At 32.0% G+C, this 23,126-nt stretch overlaps 4 protein-coding genes across 4 annotated transcripts; 1 reads left to right on the forward strand and 3 right to left on the reverse strand.

Moving 5' to 3' along the window:
- Positions 1-1,436: 1,436 nt before the first annotated feature.
- On the reverse strand, positions 1,437-6,600 carry LOC130797459 (uncharacterized). The gene is made up of 8 exons (XM_057660044.1): positions 6,191-6,600; positions 5,103-5,262; positions 4,925-5,010; positions 3,969-4,078; positions 3,668-3,733; positions 2,679-2,788; positions 2,521-2,586; positions 1,437-2,194 (listed from the first exon to the last, which is right to left on the reverse strand). Exons 1-8 carry the CDS (start codon positions 6,283-6,285, stop codon positions 1,790-1,792), a joined length of 1,098 nt encoding a protein of 365 aa, XP_057516027.1. The 5' UTR covers positions 6,286-6,600; the 3' UTR covers positions 1,437-1,789.
- A 1,916-nt stretch (positions 6,601-8,516) lies between these two features.
- On the forward strand, positions 8,517-14,751 carry LOC130798270 (uncharacterized). Its single transcript, XM_057661193.1, has 5 exons — positions 8,517-8,902; positions 11,506-11,666; positions 11,785-11,815; positions 11,943-12,045; positions 12,415-14,751. Exons 1-5 carry the CDS (start codon positions 8,588-8,590, stop codon positions 12,519-12,521), a joined length of 717 nt encoding a protein of 238 aa, XP_057517176.1. The 5' UTR covers positions 8,517-8,587; the 3' UTR covers positions 12,522-14,751.
- On the reverse strand, positions 13,426-13,740 carry LOC130798212 (putative lipid-transfer protein DIR1). The gene has a single exon (XM_057661101.1). The coding sequence runs from the start codon at positions 13,738-13,740 to the stop codon at positions 13,426-13,428; it is 315 nt and encodes a 104-aa protein (XP_057517084.1).
- LOC130798271 (putative lipid-transfer protein DIR1) lies at positions 14,584-15,214 on the reverse strand. The gene has a single exon (XM_057661195.1). The coding sequence runs from the start codon at positions 15,132-15,134 to the stop codon at positions 14,820-14,822; it is 315 nt and encodes a 104-aa protein (XP_057517178.1). The 5' UTR covers positions 15,135-15,214; the 3' UTR covers positions 14,584-14,819.
- Between the last annotated feature and the right edge of the window lie 7,912 nt (positions 15,215-23,126).

Below are 23,126 nucleotides of genomic sequence, written 5' to 3' on the forward strand. Positions count from 1 at the left end.
AAATTCGAAGAGGAGTGAGTTGGGCTGAAAACTCACTAAAAACATAGGTTGAATAAAGAAATGGTTTTTGGGTCATGGGAATTTGATGGCGTAGGGTTTTATTATTTTGTGCCTCCATATAAAAAGAAATTAAATGAGGAAATAAAATATTACTCTCCTCATTCAGAGTCTCCTCTGTGCTACTCACTTTTGATCTAAATTTCTCTTTCTCATTATTTTTGGCCTTCAACTCACCGTGAACACCGATATTGGTGGTGGTAGTAGAATCAGTGACACCTAGCAAATTATTTGTACCTTTGTTGAGAATTTTTTCTTTTAAACCTAGGTTTGGGGAGTATTGATCTCGGATTTGGGTTTGATTATTGATTCCGGGTTTCGGGTTTTCTTCTTCTTCCTTATCTCCTATATTTTTACCCCTCACGACCTCACGCTAGATGGGGTCATTCACGAGAGGTAGCGAAATTGGCCTGAGAAAAGTGTGAATCAAAGTCCATAATTCATAGGCAGTAGTAATGTAGTCAAGAACACAGTCAATAATGATGGATTCAAGACTTGCAATGATCCAAGAGATCACTAATTTATCACTTTGGATCCATTGTTGGTCTCTAATGGTGGGAGGGGCGACAATGATATGAGTGAGTTGCCTCCGATCATCAATTTCAGTTTGAATTTCCTTACACCACTTGATGTAATTTTTGAAATTTAATTTTTCAGAAATTTTTGGCCAAATATGAATTTTTTTGTTGTATTTTTGGAAAAGTTGGAACAAATGTTGTTCCATTTGAGCCATAGAAATCATAGTTTTGGTTTTGGTTTTGTTTTTGATTTGGTTTGGTTTGATTGGTTTTGTTTGGATCGATTTTGGTCGATTATGATCAATGATAAAATACCGATAGAGTTTTTCCGTACAGGAAAACCTTACGGCGCTGATACCATGTAGAAAATCATAATGTGGAAATAATGATTAATTTGAGTTTTGAATACTTGATTTGTATTGATTTATCAATAAAAGGAATACCTTTATTTATACATGAGATTAGGACTAAAAATAAGGAAACAAAATATTAACCTAAATCTAAATAATCGGAAACAAAATAACCTTAATATCCTATATATTAAAAAAGATTTTAACTTCCTAAAAACATAATATTCTGAAATAATATCTTTATATTATTCTACTTTTTATTTTCTTACAAAAACGACCTCAAAACAAAAAGTCCACATTCTTATTTTCCCTTTAATTTGTATTAATTGGCTATTTAACCCATAAATCTAATACGTCTCTTAGAGAGACCGTCTCTCACAACAACTTGTGTTTGAACTTAACCCATGCTCATGTGATGCCCAAGCTTGAACCGAACTCATGTCCAAGGTTGACCGAACACAAGTTTGAGCTTAAACCAAGCTCAAGATCAAGAAGACTAGTAGAGTGTATATAACAGCCAAGAAACTTCAAGATTTTAACATCCATTTTTCAAAGTTAGTTAAATCAAAGTACTACAAAGTCCTTTGATTTATGAAAGATCAAAAGTTTGCCAAATATCAGACATACAAACAGCCCTACCTCTCATCCAGTAAATTAGCCACTACCAAAGAAGGTCTCCAAAATCAAGGCACAAGTGACAGGATGAGTCGTAAAACTTCAAGATTGGTGAGAAGACGTAGAACAAGCCCATCATTCTTGAACTCTTAGCATAGGGTCAAGACTTGCTTGGTAGTTAGCAGAGTGATATATACATATACCACAAGTTACATAATACACGAAACATTACAGAAGCAGACACTACTCCTAGCTTTTTGCAAAGTATGAGCGCAGTGTCGTTTGTTTTTCTGTTCCACTCTTAACCTTACTCTTCTTCGGAAGAGTTTGAGGTAGCTTACCTAGTTTATCAGGGCTTGGCATTGAATGAAGCATGAATTTTTCATAATCCCGTTTTGCCTCAACCTTGGAGTCAGGTCCCGGAGATAGAATGGAAACATCAGACTTCGTCTCAGTAATGGTCTTTTCACTGGATGGAGAGACTTTCACACTTACTTGAGCCTCAGGTTCCTCCTTAACATCATCCTGCAGATCATTTTTGGTTGACTCTTGAAGTGAGCTCTTAGCTTTCCTATATGATTCTTTATCCACATCTGTTCCTTTTTTGAAGAATTTTGTGATAGGATTAGACTGCTCCTCAGATTTCAATGGTATCTACACAACACAAGATTATCATAAAATTTCCTCGATTCATGGTTTTTCTTCTCCCATCTCTTTGAATACATCACTGAAAACAACGCTATATAATGAATGAAATTCTTTAACTGCTCAATGCAGCTTTATAAATTAGATCATCATCACCGTCATCACGCCTAGTGTATCCCGCTCAAAGACGCTATGATCAAGGTCTCAGAAGGGATGGAAGACGGCGTACCATAACCTTATCAAAGGAGGTTGTGGCCAAGTAATGAAAACCAGTAATACCTCTTTACTGCATGTGACAGCCAAATCTATTTACAAATAATGAAAATCAGAAATACCTCTTTGATGCATTCAGGATCATCAAACGATGCCTTGTTCATTGCTTGGGTCACTGGGTACCATGTCTGGGAATACATTCATGTTTTACATAATTCCTTTAGTTAATCAACTCCAATAGGGAAAACTTGAATCTGTACATTATCTCTGAAAAACATACCAAGTCTTCTTTTTCATAAGGTTTCAGTACTGAACTAAACTTGGTATCTGGAGAACCATTGAGCCATATATCAGTTGATGCTTCATCTCCAAGGATTACAGGCATCCTATCTGTACATAAGTTAGTATTAGAAGCTGCCTTTTAAACATGATGTGTGCAATCCCCTTCTCCATTTTAGTAGAAGTGAAAAAAGTGTACTACTCCCTCTGTCCCCTCAATCCGCATCAATTTCCATTTTTGACAATGGTCCTACTATTTTTCTTTTAATCTTATCCACAAACTTATTTTCTCTCCATCTTAATCGCTCATTTTTATCATCAACTTGTTTTTTGTCTTATTCTCCAACTCAAATTCCCTTTTCACTAATTTAACCCATTCAGCAACAAGAGCAATATGATAGGGACAAAGGGAGTACTACTTAAAAAGCCAAAAAGCATATGACATTCTTTCACAGCAAAAGTAACAATATAAGAGCATCAGATAAAATTGCATTTACAAGATAACAAAAGAAGATGCAAACAAGGTAACATCACCATCTTTGTATAACATTATTCGAGATCATATTGAAATAGAATCTAATTCTCAAAATATAAAATTAAAATGTATTAATTTGATCCCTAAAAATAACACTTCTCGCAGTTAAAACACCTTGAAATAGATATACTAAGAACTGTTTGACGATATGCACTAAATACAGCTGAGTTGATTAAAGTTATCACAAAAATAAAAATCATCACCAAAACCTTTTGGTATATGTTAAATAAGCAAACAGAAATCAGGAAGTAACCCTTTTTAAAAGAGAAGATAATAAAATTAAACAAATAGAAAATCCCAAAAGATGATAGTGAATAATAAATTGGGGCTTCAGTTGGGGGTGGGGGAGGCAAGAAGTCGGCGAGTTTGTACCATGAACCTCAGGTCTAAAGATAATTGCATCACAGTTGGAATATCAGAATCTCAAGTTAACAATGCTCAGGGAAATAAATTACCATGTAGCCATTTTAAAGCTGATGAAGAATCAGTTGTTATAATGGTAAATGTATAGAGAATTTCTCCTGCAGGACAAAGTAATAAAAAACGTAAGAGGCTGGTAGTGGAACTGTCCGGTCTATAGAAGTCAACAATGGATGAAGTGTAACGAACAAAAAAGTTACTCAAGTATAACATGAGAGCATATTTCCTTAGTTAACCATGATCTCAAAAAAAATTTATTTCCATGTGGTGACCCATAATAAAATGAGGTATCTGAACTCACGATTCTGGTCGTAAAGCGAGTGAGTCAAGATTTACCTGCAGAATTTGTCCAGGAATCATAGAGTGCAGCAAACACTAACGGACGGCCATCTTTAAAATGTAAGTAGTATGGCTGCTTCTTAGGACCTTTCTTCCATTCATAAAACCTAACCAGATATAAAAATCGCAATTCACCGTTTAAACCAATGCACAAAAAAGCTAATGTCTAGATTATGTCCAAAAAGTCAACGCAAAAGGCCAGCTACTCATAATTAGGGGTCATTTGGTTTAATAGAATCATGAAGGAGAAAGAGAATCAGCACCCTTGATTCCAAAAGTTAGTGCATGGTTGGTAATTTCTTTTTCCGAGAATCATGAAGGAGAAAGAGAATCAACAGCATGAGTGAAGAAAACACATGATTGCAAAAATATTGGCAAGGCCTTCAAATCTCTACTCACAGTTCCATCTTCAACGAACTTATGCTTCAGATAATGTATTTTGCATCGACAAAATAACCAAAACTTAAAAGCTATAAACCATCCAAAAAGTGCAAGAAAATGAAGTTGAAATAGCCAATAAGGGTGTAATCACTAATCAGCGAGTGATAGGAAAAGTTAATAATCTCAGCTGTTGAGTCTATCGTAAGATTAGTTATGGCATGAAAATATACGGCAACTCAGCAAGTTTAATAGTTCTGTTAGTTAGTATATATACACGTAAACTGCTAATTTCTTGAGCATTTACAAAGATAAAACTCTGGTCTCATCTCATAATCTAATAGTTTATCTCATATCATATTCCAATTTTCTTTCTCATCTCATACTTCCAGTCTTCCATTCTTTCTTCCCTTCGTTCTTCCAATTACTCTGTCATTTGTTAGTAGCTTCTGAGCTACATCATTATGTAGATCACCACACTACAATACCTTATGCATATTAACCAATATTGGATGGATATAAAAGAAATCATGAAAAGCCCGAAAAGGGTCTTTGAAGAACAAAGACAAGCATACCCTTCAACTGCAACAAGACACCGGTTTTTTGGAATAAGCCTACGAAATGAAGCCCTTTCCCCAATTGATTCAGACCTTGCATTAAACTGCAAAATAGCATATTTACACAAAAAAAATCAATCATTAACTATTAATAATTTATTGATTAAAAATTAAAGTGAAGGGAAATTAATAGTACCATCTTGTAATGATCAGGTTTCTCATCTTTCTTAGTAAAGCTAGGAATCAACCCCCATTTCATACAATGTACAGCTGCGGTGTAACCCTCATCTCCTCCATTTTCACGTCGAAGTACAGGAAGGTACGACCCCGGTGAGACATTATATGCAGGCCGGTACCTAAGCAGGAGTATATTACTCAACTTTTTATATAAGATATCTCCTTTGTCTCTATTCAACTAAGAATCTGTTCTCCTACCTCATATCCAGTTCTAAGTGGAGTAATTCAGTAGAGTTGAGTTCTAATAAGTAAATTTACTTTCCTCTACATTTGGGTGGCGTTATATTAATACTAAACATTGGTAAGAATGATCAATACCATACATCATTCTCCATTAACGAAAAGAAAAATAGACATAAATAGTATAATCTCAACGAAATTTTCCTTTTTATAATACCCCGTGTTCATATTCATCCGTCACTTTACTCGACACTTTCATCACTCAATAAGTTCGGTTAAGTCTAAAACTAACTATGTTTAATTCAAAATTAATTCCTAATAAGTCCGAGAAAAGTGGTCCAAAACAAACAAGGCCAAAGACTGAAAAATGACTAATCAGAATTAGGATCATGTGATACTGGACTGGAGTAATGCATCAATTCAAACAATGTCTATTAATAAACTAATTCCAAACAATTAACATTTCAATAGAGCAATTTCAAACAATTAATTACCTTATTAAAGAAACTCTCTAACTTTTATAATAAAATTATTTTTTTTCATTTATATGATTATGAACTTATGAATAAATGATAAATATATGATTCCTTCATTTCCATGCCCAGAAACAGTAAAATAGTACTGAAATTACTCATAACCAAATATAACCACCAAATAGAAATTAGAAATAGTGTATCAGCTAGGTTAATAAACAGTAAAATTTCAATTAAAAGAATTACCGCTGATTCCAACTTCAATTAAACCCTAATTAATGAATATTAAAAACATGTACTCATATTCGTATTTGTTAAGGATAACTCAAAAATGGAGGAAACATTCAATTCAAAGAAAAAAAAATGTTGCAATGAGAGATAAGAGAGTAATAACCGGTCGACATCAATTTGACGAACGGAAGTATGGGGAAGATGGCAAGCTCTGGGTACATCGTCTGGGCGTATACTACAACGGCATCTTCCACACATATTCCCTCCTGTCTGTGTGCTTTTGAGTTTTTTGGATATGGCGGTTGTGTTTTCTGTAACTCACTTTTTCAGTCACTGCAGAATTGCAAGCGCGGGAACGAATTGGGCTTCTTGGGGAATAACCGTACCCGTATCTCGGCCCCGACTGAACGTAAAAACTTGGCCTATACGGTCTCATTATGAAACCGTCAATTTGGTTATTCGGGTGTGTAACAATCTTATATGTTTTACCTTGTTTTTTTCTTTGTTTTGGGGCACATATCAATTTTGTTCTTAAGGGTATTAATTTCAACTTAAAGTTAACCTTAAACAAATTAATTAAAATAAAAAATTGCAATTTTGACTTATAAGTGATCAATTTTGGCGTTAAATTGATCAATTTCTACCTAAATATGGTTATGTTATCACAATTTCAGAATAGAGTTAATAAAGTGGTATTATTCTATCATTATATGAATGAATTTCAAACAACAAATGAATGATCAATAAACACTATTAATAATAACATCAAAATATTGTAAAATACAAGTACTCTTATTCAATGCAACATGATGATTCCAATGAAACATAAGGGTACTTGTACTCTTAAAACATTGATCAATAATAGTGATATTCCTCCTTCCTCAACAATTTGTGTTCATAATAGACTTAAAAATAAAGTTGTAGGTGTAGTGTTTGCCTACCCTTGATGTGTAGGTGGAAGATGTGCCGATCTCGAGTTATGTTTACCAAATGATTCGATTAATGCTCATAGAAATGATTAAGAGTTCATGGCTGTTTTGTTAAAAAAAATTTCAATTATGATCTATAAATGATCAACTCAAACCTTAAAAGGATCCATTAAATGAATGTTTTTGGAGATGATTAAGAGTTCATGACTATTTTGTTATAAAAAATTTCAATTTTGATCTAAACATGATCAATTTAGACCTTAAAGTGATTAACAGAAAAATCAATTTTGACCGTAAAGATAACAATTATGACCTTAAATAGATCAAGTACTGAGCGCATATTAAAAAATATTATTTTTTGGTTAATTGGGCTATTTGTCTCATACAGAGGCAGTCTCGTGCAAGACCAGCTGCTAAATGAATGAATCGCATTTGACTTTTGACACACTGATTTAAAAGTTGGGTATAGTGGATATTGACCTACAAAGTAATAGTGAATATTTAAAAATTAAGAGATAATATAAATAACTTAAGTGATAAGGTGGTAGTTAATATTTAAAAATAAAAGGAAAATAAATTCTTTAGAGTAAACTTAGTTGAAAATTAAGGCAAATCCATTGAAACAATGATATCGAAGAGTAATCAGTAAGGACCATAACCAACTTTACGTGCTTTCAACTGTTAATATGTCATAGAATCACATACTCCCTCCTATTCTACCAATTTTGGTTATTCAACTGATTTTTTAAAATTAAGTAATTTTAGTTTAGGTGTTTGAATAGGTTGGAACTTGGGTTCGCTTTATTATAAATGTATTTTGTTAGTCTGAGTCAACTAATAAATTAGACGTGAGTCAAATTTAATTATGTACATTATATCTAGAATAAGTGTAATAAAAATCATATTTAAGCCAAAAATAAGAGTTAAAAGACAACTAAAGTTTTATACTGTTAAATAGTTATGATGCATTACCCTTCACACCTCAAATCAACCTTATATTAGGTGGATGTGGTTTTAGTCCATTTGACAAATTAGATCATCATTTTAGCATCTAATTATTACTTCCTTGACAACGTTAAATCATACTATTTAATAAAGATGAAGTAATAATTTTAAATGTGATCTCTTAACAATTTACTTAGGTGGATTAAATGTATTAGTGATTAGATATCTTATGTGTCATCCTTTAATTATATTTAAAATATATTTTTACATTAATTGTTTTAAAATAAAATTTATACATAATTAAGAAATTATTTATGAAAAATATTTTAATTTAAATTATCATCTTAGTCATGAATATAAATGAAAAGAGTTGAAACATAGCAAATGACAACTTCTTAGAGTCTTGCAATATTCTTTAAAAATTTTATTTATACATGTCTCTATACTAAACTTTATGCATTGCACGTACTTTTAAACTAGTTTATCTCATAGTATATCAAATCCGAAATATGTTCGATTTTAAGCAATTGAGTTGGTCAAGTTGTTATGGGTTAGACCTAGACCCATATTCTTCAATTAAATTGTTGAGGTGAGTGGCATTTATTTAGGTATACTAATATTACAAGACCTAAAGTTGTTAACTTGTAAGCCGTAAGCCCTACACAAATTGACTCTCCCATTCAAAAATGATCACACTTGCGAGACGAATCCAAACCCAGGCACTATGTCCTTGTATACACCTTCAACAACAGCTCCGACTCGCCGGAACAGACTCCGGGCAATCTCGCAACCGCCGTCGTCCCAGACTCCCGTCTGCAACAATGAAGAAAATCGATGAGAAATCCGAGTGGTGGATTGTCGACGGTGAAATGCACGAGATCGGTGAAAACGTTCCTTTAAGGGAAAGATTTGTAATTCCCAGAAATAATATACCTAATAGACGTCGCAAGCAGCTTCGTGAACAATTCATGCGTCGTACTCGTCTTGTTATTAAAGATTCAGTTCGTTTCTTCATCTCTCTCTCTCTTTTCTTTTCTCATGGAATTGGTTTGCTTTATTAAGGAATGTTTGACTTGGAAGAAAACTATTTTCTAATGGAAAATGCAAATGATTATTAGTTTTATTTTGTTTGTTTTGATGGAAAGCTCTTTGGGAAAATGGGGGTGTTGGGAATGGAAGGGCGGAGGGAAATTGGTTTTCTTAGAAAAATAATATTTAGAAAGTGATGGAAAACAAACAGGGAAATCAAAATTTTAATAAAATGTTTTTCCCAAAACTAAGCACCCCCTAAATTTAGTTTTTTTCTTGGGATATTTAGGTTTTTTAGAAATTAGAATGTTAGTACAAGCTTGAATTTTTTTTGTTCTATTGGCGGGTGAATGAGTTAAGGCATGCATACCATTTGTTTGCGGAAATTCCTGTGAGAAATGTTTCTATCTTTTGAATGTTGAAGCTCTTGCCTCGTAATTTGTCTGTTCATTTCTTTGCTAAAGTAACAGGTTTTTGATTGATTTGAATGTTTACTGATGTTTATGTTTGTTTAGTTAAGTTTATTTACGGTTTGAGTTTGTTTGGATGTCTAAATTTAATCTAAATGAGTGGTAGGTTGAAACTTGAAATGAAAATATATGATTACCTTAGGATGTGCTTGGATTGGGCGTAATGTATTAAGAGGCTTTTACTCTATGTAAATGAGTAGATGCTTTAGTTATATCTAAGTGAGAGATAGATCAAAGCTTGCAAAATAAGCTATGGTTATCCTATGGCATTTTTGGATTAAGCATAACAATGTGCTAGTGGTAAATAGCCAATGTAAATGAAAATATATGATTACCCTACTCAATCCAAAATTCGCCATATATTCTCTAGTTCTGTGTTTATGACGTATATAGGGCCAGAGTGCGAAAATGTGTTTTGTTGATGTCACATTCATAATAACGTTTGAGAGAAGATTTAATGTAAATGAAGAGGGAAGTAACTTAAAATGGGCGGTGATTGTGGATACCGTATGTGACGTGTATCTTGATGAGAGGTAAATTGAAGCTTGACATGGAATATTAGAGTGGAAGATATCCTACTCAACCCAAAATTGGCCATATATTCTCTAGTTCTGTGTTTATGACGTATATAGGGCTAAAATGCAAAAATGTGTTTTGTTGATGTCACATTCACAATAATGTTCGAGAGAAGATTTTAATGCCTTCAATGCAAATTGTTTTGCAATTATCTCGACCTATATTATGGTTAAGGTAATTTCCAAAACCTTTACAGTGATCCAATCGTGCAACCAGTATTTTGCACTACGCATCAGCCCTTTGAGATCATTCTAAGGCCTTCCAGAGGCTGCTTGTGGTTCCCTATAGTACTCTCTCATTTTATCAAAACAGAAATTTTGAGGCGTACCAAAAGCTTGAATTATATCCTTTAAAATGGCAAACTCATGACTTGTCATAGCTTCGACTTTTAATTATATTTGCCCGGCTGATAAGGGGGTAAAAGGGTAGTAAAAAGTTAAGGGGAACAAATTACTTGAGTTTTACTTGCCTGGAATAGAAGTAGAAAATGATGGAGTAAATGAGTGCCTCAAAAGAGGAGTAAATATTTACTCCATGGGGATTTAGGGGAAATATATCCCCATAAATAATCTTCATTTTCATTTGAATTTCTGTCTCTTTGATCAAAAGTGTTGCCTTTGTCTTGCTTTCTTCGTTTCTTCCTATAATACTCGTTACTTTTTTCTATCTACACCATTAATAATCTGAAAACTTTGCCTAAGTTTTTGTTAATTCACCACTTATTTAATTGTTGGAAGCTTTGAAGAAGATAGTTGGATCTTGAAATACGGATTTTAGAGTAGCTAGCAAAGGATAGTTTTAAGAAAATGTGAAGTAGAATGAAAAAGTGGTAGTACAAATGTCTTTTTTTATTTTTTCTTGCTTCTTCGGAGAAGGGTTCTTCTCTTTCACTAATTACTGGAAATCGAAACCATGAATAAATGAAATTTTTGAGGTTTTAAAAGTATGTATAGATCTTGAAAATGAAGATTATGTTAACTTTCAATGATTAGTTTGAAGTTTGGATTAGAATGGTGGAGAGAAATATAGATTTGAGAGGTTAATAAACCCAATTTTACTTTATGATTGGTTTGAATTAACAATTTTACGGAAAATTTCCAATGCTCAAGTGAGTCACAAAATTTAATTTTTTGGGGGGGGGGGGGGGGGGGGAAGAAGATGAATGTTTGTAGGATGAAAAATACCAAACTCAAGAAAAATAGGAATTGCCCCAAGTATCGCATTTTGTGAATTTTTCTCCACAAAGTGTACTCCTTTATTTAATTATAGGATTCCAGGCGTAGCCTATGAAACTCAACTCACATTCTTTGCGAGTCCTATAAGGGATACTTGAGGACATAAAACCCCTTCAAAATTGCCACTGTATGTATTTCGTTCAATTGCTGTAGCTGCAAAAACAGATCATAAAGTTTGATTTGCTCCTGTACGTATTCTTTTTATAGAATGTTACTTCGTTCAATTGCTAAGCTATTGTTTGAATAACATTGCACTGTAATTAGGACTAAATTTTTCCTTTTTGTTTTGTTAAGGAACATGAATCTTTCTGTAAAAAGTACATGCAACTGTACAATGAGCTCAGAGAGAACTGGGAGAGGCTTTACTGGGATGAAGGATATTCGAAAAAGCTTGCTGCTGTACATGCAAACTATGACTCTCCTGAAGATGACGATGAGGACTTTTCACCATACAGGTTTGCTTTCGATGGCTGTGTATTTTATTTTTTTTTAATTTTGTGATATATATTTCTAGTTGATCATTTTTTGGTTTTATTAGTATAGCTTTAGGTCTAATTTGTTTTTTGTTTGTAGGAGAGGCGGATCACATTCTGGGCTATTTCAGGTAATGCATGATGAACCCCTTTACAATAATCATTATTCATTGTTTTCTTTCAAATGTAATGGTTTGTTGCCAGTTTCCCTTGCTCCTTCAATGCATTGATATCCTTGTTACCAAATGTTGAATGTAGGAACCAAATTCAACTGGGAACACAAAAGCTGAAACTTGGGAAAAAGTACACCAGATTCGTGATAAATTTGAATATGATAGAGAAATGAGGATGCGAGACAAAGGTATGTTGAATGTTTTTATGCTTGATATTTGTTTTTGTGAAGATCTTATTTCATAATTCCCTAATTAGTTCAATTAAAATCTGTAGCTGCCTAAGGTAAAATAATTTGTTTGAAAGTTATTATTCAGTTGAGTATTAGAATACTAGATTTTGTTGGTGCTTAGTGTTATCACCTATGAATACTAGTTCTTATTTTTGATTTTTGGGAGAATTTACGGACCTTGGGGTTGACTTTTGCTAGAATAAGTTCTGCATTATCTTGCAATTTTGCAATTTGAAGTACTTAGCTGACTTCAAATTCAGGCATGAAATTATTTGTTAAAACTACTAAAGGTCATCTATGTGACATGTTCTGCATGATCTACTGCAGCTTTTGCACCGATGAACATGGGAAACTCTGCTGATGACCATAGACCAGTCTCTAGGAATCAACCCTTTGATCCAGACCGATACTTTTCAGGAGAAGAGGATGATTAATATGATATATGGTATTACTTATGTTCAGTCCATGAACCATGTATTTCGAGTTGAGGAGATTAGGGTAAAATCTCTCACTTGGCGTGGACCAATATCAAGTCGCCCTTCCCTCTCAGGTCTCAACCAACCGTGTAGAACTTTTACTAATAGTGGTCGAGGAAGAGAAGCTCGGAGTCTTTACCGACATCCAAACCTTTGATAGTTCATGCTTCTTATGAGTGAAAATCCAGTTTCTCAAATGTTCTATATGTTGTGCTATATTTTTTGGCTTGAAAATAATGTTGATTCATTGTATTTATGAGATCCACAGTAGAAGTAACTTTTTGGAATACAGTGTGTATGTTAAGAAATTTTTTTCTTAATTCCTATCAATTTGCGATAAACGGATGCTATATCGGCAATGTTTGCATTTTAGAATGTTCCATGTCCAAGATTTTTTCCGAGAGTTAGGGGAGAGGAGGAATTAATCTTCTTGTAGATGTTGAAAATCGAACTATTCCTATCATAAGAATGAAAGAAAAAATCTTCAACTTTTAGGTTGACCCATAATTCTCAATACATCTATATTGTTAAGTTACTATGTAGCCCCACCTCCTCGATTCTTCCGTTACTGATGTCACAAACCAAATATAGGAAACCGGTAGAGATAGAGGGAGTAAGATATACAATTGCATTCGCATCAACTTACGTTTTCATGAAAACGACACAAGCACAAAAGTTGGAACGATCAGTAGAAGGTAGAAGCCAGAGACTGTAAACGAAATAAGACGCATAAACCAAACTATAACCCTAATAAACAACATCATCAAACCATAACAATAACCATACTAATGCAGAAAAAGAAAGAAAACTCGAATTCATGTTACGCATAAACTCTTAAAATTTTCATATAAACACCACTCGATCAGCAGTCAGCAACCATGTCTAGGCCACACAACTTAGGAAGTTGAGTACAACGATCAGGATCAACCCCAGCCAGTCGCAACAAATCTCCCTTGTTAACCTTGTAATCACACAGACATTGAATATCATCTTGTTTCAGACTCTGCACCATCGTGCAACACACGGCTGTTGGGTTTTCGGGATTTGTTAGAGCAACGGCAGGTTTGCACTTCATTAGGTTGTCGATCATGTTAGCTTCAAGGCTGCAATCACCATGGGAAAGTCTCCAAACCGATACAATGATTACTAGAAATGACATTAACTTGCTTATTGCCATGATGTTAGTAAGGTTGCTAGCTAAGTGTATTTGCAAAATAGGTTTGATTTGTTTGGTAAGATGGCGTAGCATATGTGGGTCTATATATAGTAGAAAAAAGCAAGCAAAAGCTTAAAGGAAAAAGAAAATGGAATGAGAGGATAAAATGATAGCTATTAGTTAGATCCCGTGACTGGAAATTGGCAGGACATGACATGGTACTTCGGAAACAATTATAGCATAAAACTTGTCCGACACTTCTTGATCCTCGTACAGGGTATGAGGGGAGGGAAGACTAGGAGATAGGAGCAACTATAATCAAATTCGAGACCTTATATCGTATTTGGATGATTGGTAAATTTTTTATAATTTTATAATGGAAAGTAAGGCTTGCCATTCGTGGGAGGATTAAATAATCTATTTTTTTTGCAAAAAATTACGACCCAAACATTTGCAAAATACTACTATTTGATAGAAACTGTCAATTGACCGTTAAGTGAGCTTTGACCAAGCACATGATGCCACTAATTTAACCTTAAGACATGGGGAAACTATTACCTTCATGAGAGAAAAATAGTGATGGTTCAATTAGTTGCATCACGGGCCAAACATGTAATTGGTCAAGCCTCCACTTAACGGTAAACTGACGGTTTCTTTCAAATGGTAGTGTTTTTGTAAACATTTGGGTTATATAAGGTAATTTTTTGTAAAACATGTGTTATAGATTAGGCTGTTTTTTGTAACTTTTTCTTTTTATTTAAAAGTAAGATTAGGTTATTTACATATACCTTCTCATAAATGCAGCTTAGATGAAAGTCATTTAATTATAACAAAGTGTTATACCGTTTCATTGTTATATAAAAATAAGGCAAACAATTCAAATGTCATTATTTTTCAAGCGACCGAATACAAGGAAAGAGTTACATTTTCAATTTCCATCAATAGTACAAAACTACAACACATACACCAGTTAACAAACACGAGCACAAACATCAACCATAATAATGCAGAAAAATCAAAGAAACAAACAAACTCAGAATTAAATCATAAACACAATCTTAAAATCATCAAATAAACAAAACTCGGTGGACCGAAACATCTCAGCAGTTGACAGGAATGTTTAGGTTGCACAACTTAGGAAGTTGAATACAACGATCAGGATCAACACCAGCAAAGTACAGCAAAGCTGCATCTTTAACTTTGTATTCACAAAGACAAGCAATATCACTTGGTTTCAGATTCTGCAACATTGTGCAACACTCTGCTGTCGGGTTTGTCGGGTTGCTTAGTGTTACTGCGGCTTTGCACTTGTTCAGGTTGCTCATCATGCTCTTGTCTAGGCTGCAATCTCCATGACAAGCTACCCAAACTGATATGATCATCACTAGGAACATTACTACCTTACTCATTGCCATGATCTTGTTAGTAAGCTTAGCTAGTTAGCTAGTTTTGTGTGTGTTTCTACTCGTCAATGAGTTTGATTTGTTTCTTGAGTTGGGTCATAGCATATGTGTATATATAGTAGGATAAAACGGCCCAGAAAAAAAAAGAAAAATGAAAGTGAGATGAACAAACAAACATTTCAGTACTAGTCTTTTGTCCCACTCATTTTGCATTATTTTGAATGACGGTGGAAGAGTTATTTCTCCTTAATGATGGAATTTAAGTGCAACCAAAGAGTATCTAATTTGGTTAATTAGGCTAGCATTTAGACCCATTTTGCATCATTTTTGGTTTAGGATATGGGAGCTTTTTCTCCTAAATGATGCAAAATAAATGGAACAAAGAAGTATCTAATGTTATTAAGCAACTCTAACATTGGGCTTGCATTTAGACAGAGCTAAGAGGTTGGATGTATACATGTTTTTCTAATAATAACAAAATGGTTGTTTTGAGAATCATGAGGTGATTAAGTGATTAAAGATTTTCCCTTCCACCCTTATAATAGAGCTTCTATTCTCACTGCTAGCTTATAGGAAGATCGATTTCGCCCTCTATGTCCCTATGAGTTTAATTTGTGCCCTAAGACTCGATAAAGTCGCACATATTTGAATTTTAAGGTGCAAACTCAAATGAACAGACAAAGTAGCAAATATTATATGCAACTTTTCATAAAATAAAAATTACATAATTTAATGAATTATTATATTATAATTATTATACTATAATCTCTAGCTCAATAGGAATAAACAGATAAGAAAAAGAAACATGAGAATAAAATGATAGCCAGTAGTTAGCTCCCGTGACTGGAAATTGGCAGCACATATGACAAACTTTGGAAAGATTATGAGCACATAAAACTTGTCCATTAATACTTACCCTATATTTTTTATTATTGATCTAATTTTTTAATTAGAATCTTAATTTATGGTTAGAGACAAATTTAGAATACTAGTATATAATGCGTTGAATATTTATTTACATGTGTAGAAAACCAACTCGATTGTCTTTGTTGTATGTTACAAAGTCAAATAAGGTGTTTAATAATTAAATGACCTCGGCTATGGATTAGAGTTATTAGGCAGACTTGAGCTTATTAAATTCCCCAGATTGTGGTGATTTATACTCTTATATGCCCATTTTATGTCATTATATTTAAATTATGGTCATTAAAGAGTCTATTTTAGTTCAACTTTTAAACCTACAGAGAGCATTATATACATCTTGTATGTACAAAATCTTTTATGATTAATCAAAATGGACCAAGACTATCAATGGAAAACATATTTGAATTACATTTGTTAAAACTGTAAATAAAATTGATTTTGACTCGATCGAGTTTAAACTTATCTTATGTTATATTAATTAACAAAAGATAATAAGTTCAAATCAAAAGTTTCAGGGAAGATGCCTAAAACTTGAAAAACGGCAAAAGAGTTTCTAGGGGCAGATAAGTGGTTGTTTCAATGAATAATTTATACAATATCATACTTCTACTATCTACATGGTTATACTTAACGGAATACGGCTTGTATATACATCCTTACTCTGTATCGAAATTTGTAGTTTTTTTTTTCAATCTGTCCTACTAAATTTGTGTTATTTCTATAATAAGAGTACATATTTTTTATTTCATTTACATATTTAACCTATCTTTTCATCTTGGCACACTAATTTTTTCATTTTATAAATATACTAACTTTCTATAATATTAACTTACCTATTTTTTGGTTACTCCACCAAATATCTATGAGAAAATTTTGGTGGGATAGAGTAAATAGATTAGAACACTATTACGTAGTATGTATGTTTTGATGATCCAATGGGTATTAAGTATTAGCAGAGTATGACAGCAGTTTCACGGGGATTTGGCATGTAATGGATAGTGGATGTAGTCGTGTAGTTGGCCAATGCAACAAATTCATGTGGCACATAAATCATTGTTTCATTTGCTTAGGGTTTTCTTATCATCATCCCAATGTATCCCGCTCATAGAAAAATTATAGACGGTGGTAACTCATACCCATAAAGGAGAGTGCGGCCAAAGGAGTCTCCTGACTCGAAAACGATAAAGAGACGTAACTACACAGGAAAGATAAATTAAATGCCTATAAATAAAATAAATAAGTAGAACCAACTATAAAATAAAAGAAAACAAAAACTAATAATAAAAGAAACGAGAGAAGCAAGAGGGCAAGAATACTAAAAGGTAATCTAAGAGGACATCAGTAGTCTAAAACATGGATATGGCGCTTCCAACTACCCCTATCTCTAATCAGGCCCTTAGAGAGATTTAACCCATGCAAGTCAACTCATATTTGCTCATTCCAAGTTCTCCTGGGTTTTTCTCGACTCCTCTTACCCTCTACTATGATGCTTAGGATTTTCTCGATATTTAAAAAAATTTAGATATTTGGTAATACATGTAAAGAGATATTTATCATTACTATATTCAGTGAATTTTGCTTATAGGAATTATGATCTGAGTCTGGAGAGAAAAAAAAGATGACAATTCATATCAAAAAAATGTGGCCAAAAAGTCCCTTAGCTGGAATGATTGAATTTTTAGAATAAAGTTAAAGAAAGTCAAAAAAGTGCATGTGATTAAAAGATATTTATTAGTAAATAATTCTAAATAAGAGGGACGAAGATCGAGAATACGTCTCAAACTTTGAGGTCTTACTGTCTTAATCTCCTTTTACAGATTCACCTCGTGACTTAATTTTGGATGTTTTTACCTTGGAAGTTTCCCACATACCTTAGACATACAAGTTTTAGTTCACTACTAAGGTACTTTCAATTGGGCTACTATGAAGATGAGATAATACTTAAAATTTCAATATTGTAAGATTCACAAACTTTTTGTACGAGACTGTCATCGTGAGTTGTGTCTTATATATGAGTTAAATAATCTAATAATACAAAATATTAGTATATGACCTTTTTATTTTGGGGTTGTCTCTCTCAGAGATAATCTTTTACAAGAGTAGCTCTTTAAAATCTAAGATCGTTCATGTCTACGCCTAAGTCAAAACTGATGCACTACAACAACAATATTAAAAAGTCTCAATATTTGAGTTGGACTATATTTGAGATAATCATTAAAAGAGACCTTAAGTTGTGCATAATCAAAACCAACATAAGCAAGTTTCTAAGTAAATGTTTTAATATCTGCGACTCAAAATCTCTTGTTTATCATTTCGTATTAGAGAGTATTATTTATGGTTTGCGGACTCCATCCTCTAGAGTCTAGAATCACCTTTTTAAAAGTCTTAACATTCTGACTTGAATAGGAATGTTGTATAAACGATAATGAATTTTTCTTTTATCTTTGATATTATCTTATTTGACCTTAAGATTTATTGTTTATATATTTAAGCTCAGATTAAAAGAAATTCAAATACAAATAAATGAAATTAAATATATATTATTCAATCTTATTTATTTTGTATTATTTCAGATAATAATGTGAGAATATTTTATGCTTAAATAATGTAACAATTACTTGCTTAAAAAGGTAAGGGTCAAAGTCAAGGGTAGGCAATAAAGGTCCTGCAATGGTTGAACAAAGACAATCAACCTACTACTAAATCAAAAGGATAAAATAGAAAATTTTTAATCAACAATTAGATTAACTCATGATACTACAATGTCATTTTAGTATGTAAAACAGTGACATCAAAATTGTTATCCTTTAAAAGTTGTATTCGATTTTCTTGTTCTTTAAAAGTAAAAAAAAATAAATATAATGAAAAAGAAAATCTAAAATATTGATACGAAGAAAGAAAATATTCCTTATAAAAATGTGTGAATTATATAAGCATATATTTATTATACTCCTAAAAGTCATCTGATCTAACATAGCATGAAATTTGAAATTTATGACAAAATCATCCTGCATTAATTTGCTTTTGCCTATTAGGATTAGGAAAATATATGGAGTATTAGGTAGTGTATTGTATTTTGTATATTTTTCGATTTTAGACCATCATGGAAAGTATATGGAGTATTAGGTATTGTATTGTATTTCGTATATTTTCCGATTTTAGACCATTATGGAAAGTATATGGAGTATTAGGTATAGTTAACAATTAGATTTGATTTTACGATTAGATTAACTCATGATTTTACAACGGCGTTTTAGTTAGTAAAAAATATTGACACCAAAATTGTTATCCTTCTACAGGTGGACTTGACTTTCTTGATCTTTAAAAGAAAAAAAAATGAATTTGATGGAAAATAAAATCTTAGATATTGACACGATATATAAAAGCAAATATTCCTATAAAAAACAAATATAATAATGTGTGAATTATGTAAGTATTTATATTCATTATACTCCTATCATCTAATATAGCATGAAATTTGGAATGTATGACCAAATCATCGTGCATTATTAATTAGCTATTGCCTATTAGGATTAGGAAAATATATGGAGCATTAGGTATTGTATTTTGTATATTTTTCAATTTTAGACCATTATGGAAAATATATGGAGTATTAGGTATAATTATTAATTTTATTTTCTAAAACTATATACATAGTCTAGTCAATAAAATTAATAACTATTTGAAATTTCATTTAGAATATTCTCTTAGATATTATTACATTTACCTATTTTAGAAGATATCTTCTATTGAATTCAAAATAATCATTATATTTATTATCTAAACCTATGCATACTATATCCATAGATTAGAAAAATTTTAGACTGATTCAGGTCTGGAACCAACGAATAAGTAATAATCAATTATCTTGATTCTTATTAATAATGATAATAATAACACAAATCAAAATTATTATTATTATTATTATTATTATTATTATTATTATTATTATTATTATTATTATTATTATTATTATTACATAAATCTCAAAAATCAAGGAGAAGGACAAGTTGGGATACCACACTTAACATAAACTTGCCTAAAAAGCTGCATATCAAAGCCAATACTTGGAAGAATTGGGGCAGAAAGTGCTTTACAAAGGCAGTCATAATTAGCACTCTTAATAGCACTACAACAATCCACTGTTGGAGGTGTTGGTGGAGGAAATGGTATTACTGAAGGCAAACAATTCAATAATTTGTTTATTGAGGCCCCACATACTTCACTTGGAAAATTCTTTTGTGCTATTACTACTCCTTCTACCATTATCATGCTAATTACAACCATTAATATCACTATTTTTTTATTTTTTCTCATCATTCCCATGTTTTTTTTTCTTGAAAATATAAATTTATAATGGTTTCTTTTTTGGATTTTTTAAGAAAAAATGATTGGATGAATTGGCCGGGCTCCTAGCTTTCATTTTATATAGATGGAGAGATCTTAAAAAAAAAAGGAAAAGAATATCATTAGAGATAATAATGGAAAGAAATCATGATTTGATACTTTAGATATTAAATTAATTAAAATATTCGATTGTGTACTTAAAATGTTCACTTTTATTAGTTTAATCTTTAAATCTTAATTTTGGATGTTAAAATTGATACTTTAGATATTAGAATAATCATTTTATTGATATTGGACTCCTATTAATTTGTCTCGTTGTTAGGAGGTCTCATAGTTGCTCTTTTTATAGGAAATCCTAAATAATAACGGTTATTTGTAAATAACTACAAAAAGACAAAATATATACTATTAGAATAACAAAATAAGAAAAAAGATAAAATAAATTCTCAATACCCCTCCCCTAAAATTAGGACACATAAACATGATTTACTACTTTTCTAAATAACCGTTATTTATCTATACATTCTCATATTTTATAGAAGTATATTTTTTCAAAATCATGTCTTATCAAGTATAAAGCTCAACCTAATCAACCTATTTAAGTCTACACTAAAATCAAGCAACTGGGCCACGGCCCACAACTACTTTGTCTTACATCATTTAAACTTTCACAAATTCTGGTATGAGATAGTTTCACCATGAGTTATGTCTTATATTTGGATTAATCGGCATTCGCGTGGATTGAAGATTTGAAGTCATGAAACAAGAAATTACAAAAGATTATATTATTAAATCATTAAACATGCATGGAGAGGTAGCATGTTACATCATTTAGACATCAACAACTTGGAAGTCCACATTTGGGAAAGATAGCTAAGAAAAGGGCCTTACTAATGCCATAACGAGGTAAAAGAGGGGAATTAACAAAAGAACAAAGGCACTTTTGATTACCACTCCTAATAGTGTTGCAACATATCGGACTTGGAGGCAGTGGATTTGGTCCCCTCAATGACGGTAAGCATGGCGCAAACCTAATGGCGGGTATGCCGCATATTATCTGCGCATCAATCCCATGCATAAGCTCAGTCGCCGACATTACAATGCTGATTATGAGAATCGAACTTACAACTTTTTTTTCGATTATCTTCATCGTTTGTTCGTGACCTAATTAAATTTGAATTTTTTAATTTAATGCTGTCAGTACTTAACGTAAATTAAGAGTAAGTTTTCTTACATTTCATTTGCAAATTTATATACACTCTCATAAGTATATAAGTAGGATAAAGTTGGCATGTTTGGAACCTTTATTGTAAAGGTATTTAGTCACATAAATGGTGTGAATCTAAAAAACTAATTTTTGTTGGAAATTTTGGATTTTTTTGTAGTAAAGCTATAATAAAGGTATTTTGGATTGCAGTTTTAAAGGAAAATCAGGTATAAAATTATGTTTGTGTTTGATAAAGGTGTGTGACTTGTCCAAAGCGTTATGGTTGATTATGCAAAATTCCTCAAATATGTGTGGTTTCTATTTATTAATTGAAGTATTTGTAGTGACAACTATTGAAAATGCAATTCAAATTTTTTTAAAATGATGAATTAAAAAAGATAAAAATGTTTTTTACATCATAAGAAAAAATTACAAAAATTTGGATGAACTTAATGTATCTTTATATATGTACGTGATGGTGTGGGGCCATCATAGTTAGCGATTGTGCAATACTAATCAGCCCATTGTCATAGCGCCACATCACAACCTGTTACCATTATTATAAGCGAGTTAGGTCATTAATAATAAATACTTTTATAATAGACATTATATTAAATAATTTATTTTCTAAGACAGATAAAATACGCTTATTTTGATTTTTTATTTGTTTTACGCTCTCGGCTTTTAAATTTTTTACTTCTAACAAATAAGCTTTAGTTATTGATTTTCTTTTCGTAGTTTGTAGTCATATGGGCCCAATAGAGAATTCGTATCTCATACACTAATTCTTAAATGAGACGGTCTCACAGTAAGACCATTTCTATTGGACTAGCCCAACATACATTTTTGTCTTAAAGTGCTCACTTATAACGTTAAAGTGATTACTTATAATTTAAAATAATTACTTTTTATAGTTTTATAGTGATTACTTATAACCTTAAAACAATCACCTACGATCTTAAAGTAATTAATTAAAATAATAAACTAATTATATGGACCCGTATCGTACAAGACGGGTTGTATCTCATCAGGCTTGAGTAGGTACTGTTGGATATAGAAAAGTCATCACAGGGCTAACCTAAGCCTGTCGACACTATTGGGCTTTAAAATGACTCCACTACTTTGCAATTTCATCAGGGAATGGAGATTACTACTATTTTCAGGGTGATTTTGAGATTAGGGTTGGCCATTTTTAAAGTTCAACTACTAGCGTCTAAGGCCCTGTTTCAACATATTGGTTTCACAAATTCAAATTTAATAGATTTTAGTGTTCACTTTAGTACAAAAAGTACTTAATTTTATTGTTTAATGTTTAATGTATCACATAGAATGTGAATATTGATACTTTGAACATTGAAACATTTATTTCTTTTTAATTTTAAGCTTTTTATATGGATATATCTCACCGTGAGACGGTCTTGTACAAGAGTTGTTCAAATAAACAACTTTTGTATGAAACCTTTTTAATAAGACATGTCTATACAAGGAGTTCAAATTCACTAAAAAGCAAATAATATGCTATACTA

This window comes from Amaranthus tricolor, chromosome 13, assembly GCF_026212465.1.
Source record: "Amaranthus tricolor cultivar Red isolate AtriRed21 chromosome 13, ASM2621246v1, whole genome shotgun sequence".
NCBI lineage: Eukaryota > Viridiplantae > Streptophyta > Magnoliopsida > Caryophyllales > Amaranthaceae > Amaranthus > Amaranthus tricolor.

Coding starts and splice junctions, on each gene's coding strand:
- LOC130798270 (XM_057661193.1), top strand. CDS start 8,588: ATGATCACACTTGCGAGACGAATCCAAACCCAGGCACTATGTCCTTGT. Junction 11,667..11,784: donor GAGGACTTTTCACCATACAG/GTTTGCTTTCGA, acceptor TTTTGTTTGTAG/GAGAGGCGGATCACATTCTG. Junction 11,816..11,942: donor CACATTCTGGGCTATTTCAG/GTAATGCATGAT, acceptor TGTTGAATGTAG/GAACCAAATTCAACTGGGAA.
- LOC130798212 (XM_057661101.1), bottom strand. CDS start 13,740: ATGGCAATAAGCAAGTTAATGTCATTTCTAGTAATCATTGTATCGGTT.
- LOC130798271 (XM_057661195.1), bottom strand. CDS start 15,134: ATGGCAATGAGTAAGGTAGTAATGTTCCTAGTGATGATCATATCAGTT.
- LOC130797459 (XM_057660044.1), bottom strand. CDS start 6,285: ATGTGTGGAAGATGCCGTTGTAGTATACGCCCAGACGATGTACCCAGA. Junction 5,263..6,190: donor CGTCAAATTGATGTCGACCG/GTTATTACTCTC, acceptor ACTCCTGCTTAG/GTACCGGCCTGCATATAATG. Junction 5,011..5,102: donor AACCTGATCATTACAAGATG/GTACTATTAATT, acceptor GCTATTTTGCAG/TTTAATGCAAGGTCTGAATC.